Source organism: Gigantopelta aegis, chromosome 6 (assembly GCF_016097555.1).
Source record: "Gigantopelta aegis isolate Gae_Host chromosome 6, Gae_host_genome, whole genome shotgun sequence".
Lineage (NCBI taxonomy): Eukaryota > Metazoa > Mollusca > Gastropoda > Neomphalida > Peltospiridae > Gigantopelta > Gigantopelta aegis.
This window is the reverse complement of record NC_054704.1, coordinates 35,997,205-36,018,061: the sequence shown is the minus strand read 5'-3', so window position 1 is coordinate 36,018,061 and position 20,857 is coordinate 35,997,205. Positions and strand designations below refer to the sequence as shown.

Below are 20,857 nucleotides of genomic sequence, written 5' to 3'. Positions count from 1 at the left end.
CATATATACCATCGTCGTGCACTGGCTGGAACGAGAAATGGTATCTTCATGATTTGTCTGAGGGTATGGAGACTGGAGGTTAAATGGTTAAAAACGTCGCAATTGTGACATATTTTAACACACAAGTTACTCTTTATCAGCAGCAAGGTGTCTTTAAATACCTTTTCAACTCAAATAGAATACCGCATATACTGCATATACTATCTCCAGGGCAATGATTGGATCCGAGTGGTGTCCTTTTAAATATATACGCGAATATAGTAGGTGTGGGTGTTATTGAAGATGTTATAAAAAATACTTTAAGAACGATTTGCTTCCCTTCTCTTCCTTGGATGTATGAGTTGACAAGCCAAAGCACAAACTCGGGACCAGCGTACTTAAGGTACCGTATCGAGATACATTCATAACTTGAGACTGTCTTGTATAGAGGTAGCACTTGACGTTAATGAATGTGATATATTTTTACTTCGATAATGGGACAAATTCAGTGAGTCGAAAATTATGTTCAACAAACTAAACTATATGTTAGGGGCACCTATTGCTTGATATTTATAAAACATAAAGGGAACAATAAATTTACAAGTTTATTTTGTCACCAATATCTGCAGTATCGTATGGAACACAGTATGTGCAATAAATTACATCTTATACAGGTTTACAGCAGATAGGGTAACAAAAGTCGTTGTCTTGTCCAGGCGTGTGATCCAGCGACGTTACGCACGTGACAGCGTGGTGATCACGTGCAGTGACCGGTGACGGCTAGGTCTGTGTGTGAGTGAGACTGGACGTCCTTGCCGTACGCACAGAACGTCGTCCTGAAAAACGAAAAACTCTGTCAATAGAGTGTCTGTTTGTCGGTGGGTGGATGGATGAGCGGGTGGGCGGGTTTTGTTTATGGATGGTTTGTCGGGTGGATGTACGAGTGGGTTACGGTTTTGGATAGATGGGTGGAAGGATGGTCGGTTTGTCGGGTAGATGTGTGGGTGGGCTAAGGTTTTGGATGGGTGGATGTATCATGTTAAGGTTTCGGATGGATAGGTGGGTGGGTGGAAGGATGTTCTGTTTGTCCGGTGGATGTATGTGTGGGTTACGGTTTTGGATGGATGGATGAAAGGATGGTCGGTTTGTTGGGTGGGTGTAGAGTGGTTTTGAATGGATGGACGAATCGATGGAATGTTGGGTGGTTTGTCTAGTGGATTTATGGGTGGTTTTAGATGGATGGATGGATGGATGGATGGAATGTTGGGTGGTTTGTCTGGTAGATGTATGGGCGGGTTAAGGTTTTGTGTGGATGGAAGGAAGGATGGTCGGTTTGTCGGGTGGCTGTATGAATGGGTTAGGGTTTTCAGTGGGATGAATGAATCAATGTGTGGATGGATGGTTTGTCGGGTGTATGCATGGGTGGTTTTGGGTGATTGGATGAATTGAATGGATGGATGGTTGAATGAATGTGTGGATGGATAGATGGTTTGTTGAGTGGATGAATGGGTGGGCTAAGATTTTGGATGAATGGTTTATCGGGGTGGATGGCTTATCGTGTTGATGTATGAATTGGTTAAGGTTTTGGGTGGATGAATGACTGGATAGATGGATGGGTGGATAGACGGATGTATTGCTGGATGAGTTATGGTTTTGAATGGATGGATGGATGAATGTGTGCTTGAATGTATTTATGAACATGGCGCCATCTACTAGTAATATTTGATATCAGTGTAAAATTATATGTATAGGCTATTAAATGAGCTTCCATTCCGTATCATGTTTACGTCCTGAGTGAAATAATTTTTAATTCTCACGAGATTTAGCAAGTCACAATGAAAATTATTTCACGAGGGACATAAACATGATACGAAATGTTAGCGAGTTTAATATCCTATTTATTACCCGTAATCGATCTTAATTTATATCACTCATCTCGTTTGGTTGACTTTCCTGTAAGATTGTAATGCGCCAGTCGTGTGACATCGAAGTGTTACCCCGTCGTTGGGCCCATTGGGCTATTTCTCGTTCCAGCCAGTGCACCACGACTGGTATATCAAAGGCCGTGGTATGTGCTATCCTGTCTGTGGGATGGTGCATATAAAAGATCCCTTGCTGCTAATCGAAAAGATTAGCCCACGATGTGGCGACAGCGAGTTTCCTCTCAATATCTGTGTGGTCCTTAACCATATGCCCGACGCCATATAACCGTAAATAAAATGCGTTGAGTGCGTCGTTAAATAAAACATTTCCTTTCATTTCATTTCGAAGTGTTACGTCTCACTTGGCGTTCTAGTGGTACGTATCACTTTGATATGACATTGTACCAAGATATTTTTAACCATATGAGTAATAAAATAAAACATTGAACAGCTTATTCATGCTCTGAAAATGAAATGAAAAAATATCCCATCAGTGGGTTAATAAATCATGTTTTCAATTTTATACATTCAGACAAATGTAAGATATTTAATTAAATACAGTCTCACAACTGTGAGATATATAATTAAACACAGTCACACAACTGTGAGATATATAATTAAACACAGTAACATAACTGTGATATATATAATTCTGCTTACGTAGCCTGTGTCTCCCCTTCGAAGACGGACACGGAGGCAATCTTCCAGTCATCCGGGTACATCCACCTGGTCAAGAAGTTGCTAGTCTCGTTGTAGCTGATGGTGATGCCCGTGATGTTGGTCATGCTCTTAGGCGACGTAATCAAGTGAGACAGGTCGTTGTTCGCGTTCACTATTTGACCGGTTCTGTGGAGCAGGGCCCGTGCTTGTAAAACGTTTAGAGTCCAGACTCGATATTTAATGACGTCAAACGCATACAATGTGTATGACGTTGTCATGACATTAGTGTTTCAGACTCTATTAGAATCTCGAGTCCAGACTCTAAATGTTTTATAAGCACCAGGTTTGTTGCAAATTCAAAACAGTACACTAGAATGGTACACGAATGGGATGCAAAACTGATGATGACCATAGACCGTACGTAGCGTTCTGAACATGGGTGATGTTAAGTATCATTTGGGTGTGGTTGGGTTATTTCCTGTTTAAACCTCGGGCGTTCGGGTTTTGGTTGGAGTTTTGGGGGTGTTTAAGTAGTACCAGTCGATGGGACGATTCATGCGCGCTACGCTATATTGTCTATGGTCTATAGAACGACCACAGACAATATAGCGTAGTGCGCATGAGTGTTCCGTCGACTGGTACTAACAAAACATCCAGAAACCCGAACGCCTGTGGTGTGAAGCAATGCTCGATGACTTTATTAGTGCATATTTGTGCTATGTAGTATTTTGTCTATAGGCTGGAAAGTACTGATTTGGTGTGTGTATGTGTGTGTGTGTGTGTGTGTGTGTGTGTGTGTGTGTGAGAGAGAGAGAGAGAGAGAGAGAGAGAGAGAGAGAGAGAGAGAGAGAGAGAGAGAGAGAGAGAGAGAGAGAGAGAGTGTGTGTGTGTGTGTGTGTGTGTGTGATTTTTAGCATGATTCCATCAGAGAATTGTTCAAGAACGCCTGTAGTGGATGTAACCTCTGACTCCGCGAAAGAATTCTGTCCAAGTAAGGGAAATTGGTGGTCTTACGTAATGTATATATGGACTACCTTGATCTATTTACCAGGATTATTGGATGATTAATGACCTATTCCATGGGCTATTTGATGATCGTATTTAACAGATAATTCCATGAACAGTTTTACTGACCATTCAATGAGCGACTAATATTTAGCGATCAAGGACCTACTTCATAAGCTGTTTGGTGGCTGTGTCGCCCGAACCTCCATGGAGTTTTATTTTCACCACGCCGTCCATGTTGCTACCCGACGAAATGGTTACCTGGTAGTGATAGCCTGTCATGAGATGAAATCATTGTTCATAATCACGAGCCAATCATCAAGTTTAAAGGGACTTCGCCCTCAAAAATAATTTGAGCAATATTTCTTTAAAATACTTGCGTGAAATATTATTCTATGTACATCCGTGTGTGTATTCAGACGTTCTCGTTTCAGCCAGTGCACCACGACTGGTATATCAAAGGCCGTGGTATGTGCTATCCTGTCTGAGGGATGGTGCATACAAAAGATCCCTTGCTGCTAATTGAAAAATGTAGCGGGTTTCCTCTCTAAGACATATGTCAAAATTAGCAAATGTGTGACATCCAATAACCGATGATTAATAAATCAATGTGCTCTAGTCGTGTCGTTAAATAAACAAACTTTTTAAAAAGTATTTAGAGGTCTGTTTACAGGAGTTGTAGAGAAAGGTTTTTGACGTTTGTACTAGCGCGCGATATCAAGTAGAAATCCTCCTACAGACGGGTTTGAAACCACACACTAGTACTGTGGTCAAGATCAGCTCTGCTCGGTAGGCAAAGCACTTGATAGGGAGTCATGGCTGCCTAATCTCCTCGACTCTACCATAACCTCTTTTGGAATCAGTCTTGTGAAAAGATGCGGCATAGAATATGCCAATAGCAGATTCTTTTCAATTGCTGTATTTCTGGTGAGTAGATTAATGCATATTATCGTCAGGTTTCTCAACAAATAAAGTTGTAGACTTGTAATAAGATACAAGGTATGAAGTAAAACATTTTACAATAAAATATAATGATGAATGAGATAGTGATTATTGTTGGTGATGATGATTATGATGGTGGTGATGACGACGACGAACAAGATGATGATGGTGGTGATAATTATAATGATAATAGTGATGATGGTAGTGGTGGTGATGATGACGACGATGAACAAGGTCATGATGATGATGGTTCCGACGTTGATGATGGTGATAATGATGATGGTAATGATGATGATGATAATGGTGGTGGTGATGCTGGTGGTGGTAGTGATGATGACGTTGACGACGACGAAGAAGATGATGGTGGTGATGATTATTATTATGATGGTGATGATGATGTTAATGATAATGATGATGTTAATGATAATGTTGATGATGAGGATGGTGATAATGAGTATAACTACATTGAAAATAATGGCTGGAATGATGATGATGATGATGACTACCAAGATGCTGATATTTGTGATGATGGTAATGATGATTATGATGACTATATTAAAAATAATTACTGAAATATTGATAATGATGATGATGATGGTGGAGATGATGAGTATGAGTATGATGATGATGATGATGATGATGATGATAAAAACATTATAAATAATGACCTAACTGAATACTATAAAAAAAACCATGAAATATGTTTTTCCAATGAATATAAAACACGCCCGTGCTTTATCTTTTGAATACCAGATTTCACCCAGATTAAACATGTTACAAGACAACAAAACGTCTGTCTGTCTCAAATGAAAACTTACTGCAATATTTCGATGAACTCTGGGTGTTGAGGTACAGTGAGCCTCTCGCCAGAGACTTGTCCGCGTGGTAGCCCATGTAGGAACACTGGTCGGCATAGCACTGGAGGCAACCGCCCTTGTTGAACTCATTGGCACTCGCACACGGGTAGGCCTGGAAAGGGCACTTGGAGTTGATGGATTCCGTGAAGAGGTAGCATGAGCGCATGTGACTACACGCAATTGCCGCTTCCGCTCCTTCAATAAAAGTTAAAGTTTGTTTTGTATTTAAACAGAGCTCATTGAGTTATTCATCATCGGCTATTGGAAGGAAGGAAATGTTTTATTTAACGACGCACTCAACACATTTTATTTACGGTTATATGGCGTCAGACATATGGTTAAGGACCACACAGATATTGAGAGAGGAAACCCGCTGACGCCACTTTATGGGCTACTCTTTTCGATTAGTAGCAAGGGATCTTTTGTATGTACCATCCCACAGACAGGGTAACACATACCACGGCCTTTGATATACCAGTCGTGGTGCACTGGCTGGAGCGAGAAATAGCCCAATGGGCCCACCGACGGGGATCGATCCTAGACCGACCGCGCATCAAGCGAACTCTTTACAACTGGGCTACGTACAGCCCCCATCGGCTATTGGATGTCAAACATTTGGTAATTCTGACACATAGTCTTAGAGAGGCAACCCGCTACATGTTTTCTATTAGTAGCAAGGGATCTTTTATATGCACCATCGCACAGAAAGGATAGCTCATACCACGACATTTGATATACCAGTCGTGGTGCACTAGCTGTAACGATTCTCCTACAATAATGTTATTTTCTGTATGTGATACTATAACAATATCCAGTCTACTATTTTACTAAATATAATGTATTGTCAGAAGTAATGATATAGATAAATCAATAATTTGTCATCTAAATATATGTTCTAAAATTAAAATGTATCAACGGAAAATACCAAAAACTTTATTTTGTTTATACGCATTGCATAGATAAAGTGTTGGTCCTCGAAAATATAGAATTTACCTTTTATTCCCATATTGTATAAATGATATTGATAACATTGAAAACATCCAAAACTGCTATTTCTTTCCATATCACGTCTGAGGCCAGCCAATTAAACCGATTCCATCTAGCCGCAGGAACCAGCACTGAGGCCAGCCAATTAAAGAGATTCCATCTAGCCGTAGGAACCAGCACTGAGGCCAGCCAATTAAAGAGATTCCATCTAGCCGCAGGAACCAGCACTGAGGCCAGCCAATTAAAGAGATTCCATCTAGTCGCAGGAACCAGCACTGAGGGAACCAGCCAGCCAATTAAAGAGATTCCATCTAGCCGCAGGAACCAGCACTGAGGCCAGCCAATTAAACAGATTCCGTCTAGCCGCAGGAACCAGCACTGAGGCCAGCCAATTAAACAGATTCCGTCTAGCCGCAGGAACCAGCACTGAGGCCAGCCAATTAAACAGATTCCATCTAACCGCAGGAACCAGCACTGAGGCCAGCCAATTAAACAGATTCCATCTAGCCGCAGGAACCAGCACTGAGGCCAGCTTATTAAACAGATTCCATCTAGCCGCAGGAACCAGAACTCATCTATATAGCCCGTTCCAGCCACTGCACCACGACTGGTATTCCAAAGGCTGTGGTATGTGTTATCCTCTCTGTGGGATGGTGCATATAAAAGATGCCTTGCTACTTATGGGAAAATGTAGCGGGTTTCCACTAGGACTATATGTCAAAATAACCAAATATTTGACATCCAATAGCCGATTATTAATTAATCAATGTGCTCTAGTGGTGTCGTTAAACAAAATAAACTTTTTTCACCTATATAGTTCGTGCCCCTTCAAATATAATTTCTATGGGTCTGGATTATTATACTCGTTATTTGAGTTTTATTAGCAGATGTTAGTTGGATCACCAGTGAAAGCTAGGTTGGTGTAAGGAAACCATAACATTGACTATATCCACAGAGCTAAGAATGAGAAATGTTGTTAATAACACAACGTGCGTTAAGAAAATAACAAAATATAAAGGACATTAAATTCGTTAAAAAAAATATTTCACATAAAAATTCATTAAGATATGCAAATTTCTAACAACGCCATATCATTCTGGCGCAGACGTTGTTCCATCACGGTTATCAGGGCATTCGCGAGGGCATTCAAAAATACAAAAGGGTTTTTGGTAGACATTATGGTAAACTAATATGGGAGTGGCTGTCCTCCTGTTGGCAAGGCACTAGATTGAGACTCATAAAGTCAACCACTGTTTTGCCGAATGCCCACTCCACTCCTTAGTGTGCAGATATGCGCTCTTGGTCACGGATGGCGGTTTTGTCGTTTAGATTCAGTGGTCTAAATATCCGTGACGATGTAGATTTTAATTTTAAGGAATATAATATTTACCATAGTAGCCTATTGTTGCCGCATTCCATGCTGTGTGTACGAGTTTAGACAGGATATTGTGATCACAGCCAGGTTGTTCGTGGCCTCCATTTGGATAGAAGTCCACGTGACCCATTGGTTGTTTGGCGCCCAATCCCAGCACGAAAATGCTTGAACCGTCTGTATGTATGACGTCAACAAACTTGGCGTCTGTGGGGTCAAGCCGAACCACGGGGTCAGTATCCTGAAAGTAGGGTTCTGCAGGATCCAGTCCTGTAAAACGAATGAAATATATACGATAACCATCTGAGAACGTGTAACTGTGTAACATCACAACTGAAGACAACTGGCTCTATGATGAAGGTTAGTTTGTACTATATTGAATGATTTCAAAGAAATGAAAGAAGTGTTTGTTTAAGGACAGCTTAAACAATGACTATTTGGTGTTTAACATAGTGTTATTGCAATAGTGAAATACAAGAACCTCTGCTATTACGTACTGCACTAGATCATATATGCGCTTTACCCAGTGCAGGACCCACACAAACCATGGTCTTCTATGTACCAATCGTCAAGCACTGGTTATGATAGTCAATTTTGAATTCAGAAAAAAACACGAAATAGACCTTGATATGGAAATTTATTACCCATACATAACTGACACACAATGAAAACGCAAAAACAACTTTTCATTGCAAATAACAACAAACTATTAATGAATTGATGGATAATGTAATATCACATTAATGACTGGTATTGTGAAGGGACATGCTCTTATCTTTTTCGCCTGTGGCGATGTTAATTGTTTTAGAGGGCCGTGTGCGGCTTGGTTACGTAATACCCCCGCGCGACGGTGGTCGAGCTGTTCCCAATACACACCCAGACCAGATGTGGAGGCCATGTGGCCAGTAGTTAAGTAATACCTCCGCGAGTTCTGTTTTACGACCTTGTATTCCTAGCGGAATGGCGACAGCTAGTCTGACCATCTAAGAAAATATTCCGTCTTGGTCGCTGTGGAAATATCACATGATAGGGGGAGTACCGCGATGTGCCCCCAGGCGATATTCGGATTTTGTAATAAATAGCTAGGATTTTAGATATATCGGGGAGAAACTTTGGAAGGCTGCAGGGGAACGGACGTCGTCGACTGAACGATCTATATAAGTTCAGTCCGGACGTGGTAAATATATTTGTATAACCTTGATGTGATTGATGTGACTTTAAATATTTTAATACTGTATTATACCAATATTATTTAGACAGTGTCTCCGGTAATCTAACGAAGTAAATTGTAGGCTTCACTGTTCTAAAATTATTAAAGCTTAGCCGGTCATCCTAGAGGACCTAGGTAAACTGTAGGTTATTGTCTTTATTGTGATAGGTACCAGTATTAATTCTGTATTACAAGGTTACTGAATGAGTAGTTAAGGTTAATTAAAAATTAACCAGTTAGGAATAGAGTTGTAATTCCTTTATTAATTAAGTTCTCCTGGCAGCGTTTCTCAATTATCACACGTGTGTGTGTTGTGTCACGGTGAAGTGATTAGAATATTGTGTAAACTAGACACCTAGTGATTAACTAATTAAGTGATTAGTTCCGGGTTGTTATTATTATTGTTGTTGTAAGTAATTAACTGCGGCAAATATATTTGTCAGCGTAAGGTTAATACAGATTCCAAAGTGTATTGTGTTTTGTTGTGTTTTCTAGCGAACTAAACGTGCTATATTACATATACTTTATATAAGATCTTAACTCTGATATACCTAGAGCCGAGCTACTCGGGTATTGGACTGCCCGATACAGAGAGATCTAATAGATATACAGTTAGGAGAGATATTTGGATAATCGTGTTTTATTCAGTTACGGGTATCATAGGATCCCCGAGACAGGTATTCATGAGATACATTCACATGGAAATATGGCCAGTTATCATCAGTAATCGAGTTGCATTCGTAATCGAAAAGTTCAACACCGCCCCCCCCCCCCCCCCCCTCCCATATCAAGGTCAGTATCTGGTGTGTCCATCATTGGCCCGTGAGCATGCGTGAAGACGACGGGGAAAGAATTGGCACAAACATCTCAAATAAGCCACAGGAATGTTCCTCCACTCCTCCTACAACGCCTGTGCAAGCTCAGCGACGTTACGCGGTGGTGGCTGGCGGTGACGTACACGACGTCCTAACTCATCCCACATGTGTTCAATTGGGTTCAAAGCCGGTGAAACGGCGGGCCAGTTCATAACGGCTTGTTGCAGGAATGCCTGGGTAATTCTTGCAGTATGTGGACGGGCATTGTCTTGTTGAAACAGAAGGGGACCTCCTGGTCTTCGGTGACGGCGCAAAAATGGCTGGAGAACAGGTCTTAGAATAACGTCAACATAACGCTGAGTTGTAAGGGCATCGTGGACAATGATGAGATCACTCCTGATTGCCCCCCCCCCCCCCCATACCATCAGACAACCGCCGCCAAACCAATCACGTTCCCTCACACATCCGTCAGCGTACTGTTCATGGAGTCTCCTGTACACACGTGGTCTTCCATCGGCAAAGGAGACAGAGAAACGGGACTCATCTGAGAAAACAATGCTCCGGTGAAAGGCTGGTGGATAATTACCATTCTGGAGAGCAAACTGTAGTCTCGCAGCACGATGTCGCGGTGTCATGATGTTACCGTTGTACGGGCGTCTGCATCTGAGTCCAGCCGTTCTGAGTCGACGGTTGACGGTCATCGGATGGATATGCCTCCCATGACGTTCTATCGTGTTGCTTGCTGTCATCGTCGCAGTTCTGAACCGGTCACGGAGGTGGTGTCGTCGAATCTGCCGATCTTGGCGTGGGGTCGTAATGGGACGTTGACCAGGTCGAGGTCGATCACGGACACTCCCGGTCTGTTGATGACGTTCAACAAGTCGTCCAATAGTTGATGGATGGACTCTGAAGGTCCTAGCAACTTGGCTTTGCGAAGTCCCCCCTTGAACCATACCCAACGCTCGCTCCCTTTGTTCTTCTCTGAGTCGTGGCGTTCTTAATGTGACGAGGAATATGACACCGTTACGTGACTTTTATGTGTCCACATACTGGCATTTCACGTGCATTGCATGCAGCATGATTGAGCATGTAGTGAACGCAGTTCACACCATTTTGTGTGTTTCTGCTATTGTATGTGTAACGAGAACAAAACCAAGATTAAAACCCAGACAAAAGTACCAACCAATGGCTTCCTCTCATAAATTGTTATTTTAAGTCCAATAAATATATTTTTCATTAATCACAACAAAATATTGAAAAATATCTTTTTTGCGTTTTCATTGTGTGTCAGTATATATTCTGAGTGGGGTAGATTCTACTACTCGTGATAAGCCCTCGGCCGATCGATCTACCATCCGCACAGATATGAATCCAATACCTTAAACGTGTGTGCCTATAACTAGCCATTGCGCTAAAAGAGGATGATAAACTAAATTGTACTAAAAATGTATCATCCAATTATTATCAATTGTTTATATGATATCGCATATGCGAGGCTGCCACTGAACACGTAATAAACCTAACCCTTGTAGACTTGTTTTTCGGTTATTTGTTGCTTATCAAAATACATTCAGTTATACAAAATCAGCTAAAGGTATTGGTATTTCTTCTCATATCCTTTTTTTCTTACAAGTACAACTCTTACTAGTGCGTTTTCAATGGAGTTTAGAATACAATGAATCCGATACACTTACCTGTAATTCTCGACATATTGTTCACCTTTTCTCCGGCGTACCCAGCAACATGGGCGCCCAGACTGTGTCCAACCAGGTGGAAGTTGTCAGCTGTGGCGTTAGTGTTGGCTATCAGGAAGTTGATCAGCTGACCGGTCTGAGCTCCTACAACCCGCGTGTTGGCTGTCGCCTGCCCGTACGGGAGTCCAGCGCCGTGGCTCCAGTCCACAGCGATCACGTTCACGTCTTCCTGGAGTAACAACAGGTAGTTGCCAAACAAATAGCTACAGTTGGGTTTTTTTTTATTCAATTCTTTATTAACCGTGAGCGTTTACGGCTCATCAGTTGTCATACACATATCACAATGTACAGGCGTACTGGAAGGTGTTGTAAAACAGATAGATAAAGAGAATATACGAAAATGTGTACTGAACTCTGTTGTCATTTAATAATATAAATATACTAAACTAGACAACTAGATAGTTTTGCTGTTGGTTTATTGTGTTAAGCAGATGGTTTTGTTCTTGGTTAGAGTTAAGCTGTGTAAAATGCTATCAGTGTCCAACATCAAATGTTCTGTTAGATTTATATGTATAATGTACTGGGTAAAATAAAACAAGTTTGTTTTGTTTAACGACACCACTAGAGTACATTGATTTATTAATCATCCGCTATTGGATGTCAAACTGTCACGGGGATCCTATAATACCCGATTAACTGAATGAAACACGATTATCCAAATCTCTCTCCTAACTGTATATCTATTAGATCTCTCTGTAACGGGTAGTTATACCCGCGTGGCTCGTCTAGGTATTATCAGAGATAAGATCTTATATAAAATATATGAAATATAGCACGTGTAGTTCACTAGAAAACACAACAAAACACAATACTCTTTGGAATCTGTATTATCTTTAACACTGAAAAATGTACTGCCGCAGTAGTTAATTAACAACAACAATATAATAACAACCCACTTAACTCATCACTTAATTAGTTAATCACTAGGTGTCTAGTTTACACAATATTCTAATCACTTCACCGTGACACAACACCCACACGTGTGATAATTGAGAAACGCTTCCAGGGGAACTTAATTAATAAAGGAAATACAACTCTATTCCTAACTGGTTAATTTTTAATTAACCCTTAACTACTCATTCAATAACCTTGTAATACAGACTTAATACTGGTACCTATCACAAAAAAGACAATAACCTACAGTTTACCTAGGTCCTCTAGGATGACTGGTTAAGCTTTAAGTGAGCCTACAGTTTACTGCGTCAGATTACCGGCAGCACCGTCTAAATAATATTGGTATAATACAGTATTAAAATATTTAAAGTCACATCAATCACATCAAGGTTATACAACAGAGCAGAAATAATATTTACCAAATCCAAACGGACGCGTTCCCTGGAAGCCTTCCAATATGTTTCTCCTCCATATCTCTAAAACCCTAGCTATTTATCATAAAACCGAATATCGCCTGGGGGCACATCGCGGCACCGCCCCTATCAAGTGATATTTCCACAGCGACCAAGCCGGCATATTTTTCTTAGAAGCCTAGACTGGTCGTCGCCTAGTTCGCCAGCAATACCCCGATCGTACCGAACTAGCGGAGGTATTACGTAACTACTGGCCACATGTCCTCCACATCTGAACTGGGTGTGTATTAGAGGGTACAGCTCGACCACTGTCGCGCAGAGGTATTACGTAACAAAGTGCCCACCTGGGCTTAAGTGCATATTGGAACTGCACACGGCCCTCTAAAACAATTAATATCGCCACAGGCGAAAACAAAATTAAGAGCATGTTCCGTCACACACACACACCTCAAAAAGGATATTTCCTCTACTCTAGGAATAGGGAAATATACTACATTAAAACAAAACGTGCGTTAACCGACGCATCCGGGCATTTATAACACATAGTAATAAGGTGACTACCAGTAATCACTCTGAGTCCCTGGTATACAATAAAATATATAAAAACAAAACAGAAATCAAGAATGTCAACACATTATCATAACGTTCAACTTCGGGACAGGGCATCAGTGATTACATTAGATGTGCCCTTGATATGTTCAATGGTAATTGGGAATTCCTGCAGAAGAAGACTCCATCTCAAAACTCTCTGGTTGGTGGCTTTCATTCTGTGAATGAAAGTGAGCGGATTATGATCAGTAAAGACCACCACTTGATGCAATGCCGATTTCACGTAGATCTGAAAATGCTTCAGAGCTTGTACCATGGCCAAAGCTTCCTTCTCTATAGTGGAATAGTTCACCTGGTGTTTGTCAAACTTTTTGGAGAAGAAACTTACAGGATGGTCCAGTCCATTTTCGTCTTCCTGGAACAGCACAGCTCCAGCTCCTACGTCACTGGCATCCACAGCCAGCTTGAAAGGCATTCGGTAGTCTGGTGCTGCCATCACGGGAGACGAGGAGCGCATCTGCTTGAGACGGTTGAATGACTTCTCGCATTCATCTGACCACTGGAACTTCGTTTCCTTCTTTTTCAGTGTCACACGTTTTCCAGGTTTTCTCCGATAGGCATGCTGTCGAATCGGTGTAGCGTTGGGTTCCAAGCGCACATCCTGGCTTAAGGTATTGGTAACCGTTGGAAGGTCCTGACAAATGGAAACATTGTGTTGTATCAATGTAGTCAACTTTGCTCGCTGGGGGCTGTCAAGGTGCTGTAGATAGGAACTCAAGTCTGCTAGAATCTGGCTGTTGGTTAATTTGATCTCTGCAGTCTTGACGTCATCACAGGAAATTGAGTGACTCTCAATTTGGACAGGCAACACTGGCACTATCGGCAGTCTGTCAAAATAACCTTTTAGCAAATTGATGTGACAATACCTACTTTTCCTAACCCTATCAGGAGTGTTTATCACATACCCTGTCTCATTAACCCGTTTGTGCACAACGTAGGGCCCGAAATACCTGTTCTGTAATGAACCCCGTTTAATGGGAAGGTAAGGCAACACTTTATCCCCTGGTTTAAATTCCCGACTCCTAGCCTTCCTATGAAACACTGATTTTATTTTACTCTGAGCATAGCTCAGTTGCTTCCTAGCTAGTTCGGTTGCCTGCCACCTCCTATCTCTAACTCTCTTATTCATTAATACTCCCTTGTCCTCAGTTAACAATGTAGTGCGAGCTGCCAACAATTTTGGATCAGCCCCCTGCTCTAGAATTAACTCTTGTCTGTTACAAAATAATTCCCCTCTATCAAACTGGTTCATTTACCCTCTGCGGGAGATCAACAGGTTCCACCACATTTAGTTCCTCAGTTGACTTATCTACCATTTTACTGATAACCTCATCCACTCCAATTTCATGGCTCACACACGTATCAGACAAATCACAAATATCCTCTGGGTCTCGTGCTACCCTTCTGGCCATAGCCCTAGTCATTACACACGCAGGATATCTAGTCTCACCAACCTCACACTCTTCTATGGGTGAAGTGCCTTCCTTAATTAACAATTGGTCACATTTCGGCTGACAACACTGACTAGTCAAATCATTACCCAACAAAACTCCTATGTTTTCAACAGGCAAGTCCTTTACAACACCCATAATGACTGGTCCCGTCACAAACTTCGAACACAAGAAAACGTTATGTAACCGGACAACCATTTTTTTCTCCAGTAACCGAGGTTAAAGCCAAACTACGTCCTGTATCTGAATTCTCAATACCAGCTAAACACTCCGACGTGATCAGCGACTGACTACACCCGGTATCTCGATAGATTGATATTGCCTTAGGACTCAATTCTTGTTTCACATCACAAACCATACCAGTGGACACATACGGGTTTACTTTCTCTGCTTAACTCTCTCGCTAACGTAGCTGACCTCACTAAACCGACCATTTGCGCATTATCGCGTTTCCTTTTAAAACAGTCCCCGACAAGGTGGTTATCTTTTTTACAGTAACTGCAATGTGGACGAAAATTTCGTTCATTGGCTGATAATGCAGGCCTATCCTTACTTTGCCCACCAGGTGCATTTCTTACCTGACTAGCTGATCAACTAGATGACTCTGCCCGATAGTTACTTTCCCGGGAAAAACCTGGCTGAAATTTCTTCTTATCACCCTGTTGTAAAGAGCTACCCTGTACTGCCTGAGCTTTGTGTATTAACACGTAATCATCTGCCACTATGCCTGCCTCTTCTATCTTTTTGACATCACGATCCTCTAAATGAATACGTAAGCTAACTGGTAATCCATTTTTAATGTCCTGTAAGATCAACAACTCCCGTAACTCGGTATATGACTATACCTGATGAGACACCACCCATTTATCAAACATCCCTGCCTTCTTAGCCACAAACTCACTATAAGACTGACCCTGCGTTTTTCTCAACTCGCTATACCGTAAACGATAATCCTCAGTCGTAATTCATAAGCCCTCAATACTGCAGCCTTAACTAGGTCGTACTGACTTGCTCGCTCATCACTCATTGAATTATAAGCTACACTAGCCTTCCCCTTAAACTTAGACACGGGGCTAACAATGTCCACTTAGACTGCGGCCAATTTAGCTGCTTCGCGGCCCGTTCAAAAAGTTGGAAGAACATATCTACCTCCTGATCATCAAATACAGGCACTGATCTATAAGCCTCCGACATGTTAAACCCATTTCCTACTTCTCGTCTGACTTCTTCAGTATTCAACTTTAACTAATGTTCCACCTTTAATTTTGCTAACTTGAATTCTCTATCTCTATCTTCTCTATCCCTCTCTTCTCCTTCTCTCTCTCTCTCTCTCTCTCTCTCTCTCTCTCTCTCTCTCTCTCTCTCTCTCTCTCTCTCTCTCTCTCTCTCTCTCTCTCTCTCTCTCTCTCTCTCTCCATCTCTATCTTCTTTCTCTCTATCCCTCTCTTCTCTCTCTCTCTCTCTCTCTCTCTCTCTCGCTCTCTCTCTCTCTCTCTCTCTCTCTCTCTCTCTCTCTCTCTCTCTCTCTCTCTCTCTCTCTCTCTCTCTCTCTCTCTCTCTCTCTCTCTCTCTATCTAATGCACGTTCTTCTCTTTCGTACTCAAGTTTTTTAAAAGCTAATTGTTGTTCCACACTTAACTCATTTATCTTTATCTCTGGAACAATCTCACTGTCTTCCATAACAGGCCTATCACCAAAAACTTCCTGGATAATAATTGTCTTTATATCACCTAAGGTTTTAGCTGATGTTAAATCAATTTCCCGCTCACTCGCGATTTCAACTAACTCGGCCTTACGTGCTCGCTTAATCTCCACTACACTGAGCGTATGCGTATCCAGCAAATTCTTATCCATGTTTAGATATGACGCACTTATTATTAATTAATTTTCTAGTGAACAACGTTGCTACTTCTGGTAATTTGTAAAAATAATTTATAAAGCCCCCATTTACAAACAATACTTTTTAAATATGCATGTCCCGTTTCAGATCCGGGACGAGCGCCCCAATTTTCACCCCTGTCACGGGGATCCTATAATACCCGTAACTGAATGAAACACGATTATCTTAATCTCTGTCCTAACTGTATATCTATTAAATCTCTCTGTAACGGGCAGTTATACCCGCGTGGCTCGTCTAGGTATGGTCAGAGATAAGATCTTATATACAGTATATGAAATATAGCACGTTTAGTTCACTAGAAAACACAACAAAACACAATACTCTTTGGAATCTGTATTATTTTTAACGCTGACAAATGTACTGCCGCAGTAGTTAATTAACAACAACAATATAATAACAACCCTGAACTGATCACTTAATTAGTTAATCACTAGGTGTCTAGTTTATACAATATTCTAATCACTTCACCGTGACACAACACCCACACGTGTGATAATTGAGAAACGCTTCCAGGGGAACTTAATTAATAAAGGAATTACATCTCTATTCCTAACTGGTAAATTTTTAATTAACCCTTAACTACTCATTCAGTAACGTGTGATAATTGAGAAACGCTGCCAGGGGAACTTAATTAATAAAGGAATTACAACTCTATTCCTAACTGGTTAATTTTTAATTAACCCTTAACTACTCATTCAATAACCTTGTAATACATACTTAATACTGGTACCTATCACAATAAAGACAATAACCTACAGTTTACCTAGGTCCTCTAGGATAACTGGTTAAGCTGTATATATATTAGAACAGTGAGCCTACAGTTTACTGCGTCAGATTACCGGCAGCACCGTCTAAATAATATTGGTATAATACAGTATTAAAATATTTAAAGTCACATCCATCACATCAAGGTTATACAACAGAGCAGAAATAATATTTACCAAGTCCAAACGGACGCGTTCCCTGGTAGCCTTCCAATATGTTTCTCCTCCATATCTCTAAAACCCTAGCTATTTATCATAAAACCGAATATCGCCTGGGAGCACATCGCGGCACCGCCCCCTATCAAGTGATATTTCCACAGCGACCAAGCCGGCATATTTTTCTTAGAAGCCTAGACTGGTCGTCGCCTAGTTCGCCAGCAATACCCCGATCGTACCGAACTAGCGGAGGTATTACGTAACTACTGGCCACATGGCCTCCACACCTGAACTGGGTGTGTATTAGAGGGTACAGCTCGACCACTGTCGCGCAGAGGTATTACGTAACAAAGTGCCCACCTGGTCTTAAGTGCATATTGGAACTGCACACGGCCCTCTAAAACAATTAATATCGCCATAGGCGAAAATAAAATTAAGAGCATGTTCCGTCACACAAACATATGGTCATTTTGACATATACCTTTAGAGAGGAAACCCGCTACATTTTTCAATTAGTAGCAAGTGATATCCCATAAACAGGATGGCAGATGCCACTGCCTTTGATATACGAGTCATGGCGCATTGGTTTGAATGGGAAATAACTCAATGGGCCCACCGACGGGGATCGATCTTATACAGAATGTGCATCAAGCGAGTGTTTTACCATTGGGCTACGTCCCACCCCAATGTATTGGGTATGCCCATTGTAAACCAGACTTTACTGTCGTATGTTTTGGTGAATGTGTTTCTAATTTGTGTATTTATCTGTTTGTGAAACATTTAGCTTATAGCTCTCATCTTGCCTCGTTTGCCTCTGTCATACTCATGCCTCTACCTTCCCCATGAATTCCCATGCTCCATCCCTCCTTCTCAGATCCCGCCATCTTTGTCCCTTATCACATCACATCAGTACCTGCCCGGTCCTAGGTCCACTTACCATTTTCTCTATCGCTATCTTGTTTTTTATTGTCTCCAGCTATTATGACAAAATGTAGAATCAAAATCCAACTTACCTTTTTAAGAAGTTCCGCTACCATGTCTTGAACCCACTTTCTGTGGGCGTTGTGTGTCCAGCCGTGGATCACGAATTTGGTTTTCTTGTTGGCATCAAAATGTGTTGATGCGATCACAGACTTGTTGGGACGTAGCTCTTCTTCGTCGTCCACGGTATCTCTGTCAAATAACAAAAGAGAAAAAACACAATTTTTTCACCATCATAATATAATTTGCATACACGTTAAATGCCCATCATTCTTTCTGTCTTTTCCAACACGATAGCATATTTCTGGATAACAGTGATTTTGCATCACATGAAATGTTAACATCCCAAATCTTCCGGGATGTGGGTACTCTAAACCATGCCCATATCTACAGAAGATTCAAGCATGCTCACCACGGTCCCCCCCCCCCCCCCCCCCCCCCCCCCCCCCCCCCCACACACACATACCTCTGATCTCGCCAGTTGCTGGATCCAGGGTAGGAGTGGGTGGTGAGTTTGTGGTGTTGGATTTTGGAAAAGAATCCAAAATACATCTGTGATCCGCTTGATGAAAATTAGAAGCCAAACAATATATATAAATTTGACTGCTCTGTCGAAAGTTTGAAGGTGATTGGAGGAATTTAGACGGGTCGCCAATGAAGGTTGTCAGACAATTTATTAAAAAAACCTAAATAAGTAAAGTCTTCCTCATACTAGTGTGGCTTTATATTATTGAATTATTGCAGCGGCAGAACCCGATTGATCTTTTGAAGACTACGTGTCAGAATTACCAAATGGTTCACATGCAATAGCCGATGGTTAATTAATCAATGTGCTCTGATTGATACAGGATTACCTGTAAATACGAAACAGTCTGGCTTGAATCATTCTGATATTGGATTTATCGGAACTCTTATGTCAACGATGGAAACCGGAATGTGAATTTTTCTAGTTGCGAATGCTAGACAAATGTTTAAGGTCTTGTTATCTCATCACATCCTCGGGTATGTTCTTGATATTTCAGCAGTTAAAATATATCATCCAGTTTTAAATAAACATTTTGTATTTATTTCATGTATATCAGTACTCTCGTTTCAGAAATGAAATTCAAAATCATGCAAAAATAACATGTTTATTGAACAAGCTAACATACACTGCGACTAATTTGTTTTGTTTTGAAATATTTTATTGAGAATAAAATTCACAAAAAGATTCACTCAACAGGCACAGCCTATACACGAGCTCTCTCCTTGATGGCGACTAATCGTTAATTGTTTTATGTAACTTCAATCGATGGCGACTAATCGTTTATTGTTTTATCTACCAAAGGGTGTTAACAGTTAGCAACTGAAGCTGTGAGTTGTGATTAGGGTAGGGTAAGGCCTAATCCCCTCTATAGACTCCGTACCAGGCACAATTGCTTGATGTAGGATAACAGAATATTGATTTACAGACAGTAACTTTATAACAATTACAGTGAGCTGTCTTTATCCACCTTTTTTCGAGCTGTCAACGGTCGTTCGCGAAATTTACACGTCGCGAACATGCGCTAAGGTATACATTCGCGAAAAAAAACACGTCGCAATATTAATACGGTTTAAAGTATGTTCTTCCCATGACGCGCCATTCTTCGATTGTTGTTGCCTGTGATGGAACTAGGTACTTTCACATAGTGTATGTTAATGGCAGCAATAGTCGTTAACATGAACTTTCTCACAGACAGAACAGCACATATCTCGAAATTTGGCCATTTGTCAGAATAGTAAGTATATTGACTGTGTCTGTATGACAGCCGGACCCTTGGGTAGAAAGCTGTATGGGGCTGTACTCACCGCGTGTACAAGAAGAACTGTGTCTGTATGACAGCCGGCACCTTGGGTAGAAAGCTGTACGGGGCTGTACTCACCGAGTGTATAAGAGGAACTGTGTCTGTATGACGGCCGGCTCCTTGGGTAGAAAGCTGTACGGGGCTGTACTCACCGCGTGTATAAGAGGAACTGTGTCTGTATGACAGCCGGCTCCTTGGGTAGAAAGCTATACGGGGCTGTATTCACCGCGTGTATAAGAGGAACTGTGTCTGTATGACGGCCGGCTCCTTGGGTAGAAAGCTATACGGGGCTGTATTCACCGCGTGTATAAGAGGAACTGTGTCTGTATGACACCGGCTCCTTGGGTAGAAAGCTGTATG

The 20,857-nt window shown here is 41.4% G+C and overlaps 1 protein-coding gene across 1 annotated transcript; it reads right to left on the bottom strand.

The window, feature by feature from the left end:
• Positions 1-571: 571 nt before the first annotated feature.
• LOC121374510 (pancreatic triacylglycerol lipase-like) lies at positions 572-19,557 on the bottom strand. The gene is made up of 8 exons (XM_041501611.1): positions 19,526-19,557; positions 18,704-18,863; positions 11,444-11,672; positions 7,743-7,994; positions 5,327-5,560; positions 3,736-3,841; positions 2,562-2,747; positions 572-815 (listed from the first exon to the last, which is right to left on the bottom strand). Exons 1-8 carry the CDS (start codon positions 19,555-19,557, stop codon positions 737-739), a joined length of 1,278 nt encoding a protein of 425 aa, XP_041357545.1. The 3' UTR covers positions 572-736.
• Positions 19,558-20,857: the final 1,300 nt, after the last annotated feature.

What these genes read in the sequence shown, in the direction of transcription:
- LOC121374510 (XM_041501611.1), bottom strand. Translation starts at nt 19,557, where the DNA reads ATGATTCAAGCCAGACTGTTTCGTATTTACAG. An exon ending in AGACTGTTTCGTATTTACAG is followed by an intron (nt 18,864 to 19,525) that starts GTAATCCTGTAT and finishes GTTATTTGACAG; the next exon opens with AGATACCGTGGACGACGAAG. An exon ending in TAGCGGAACTTCTTAAAAAG is followed by an intron (nt 11,673 to 18,703) that starts GTAAGTTGGATT and finishes TTGTTACTCCAG; the next exon opens with GAAGACGTGAACGTGATCGC.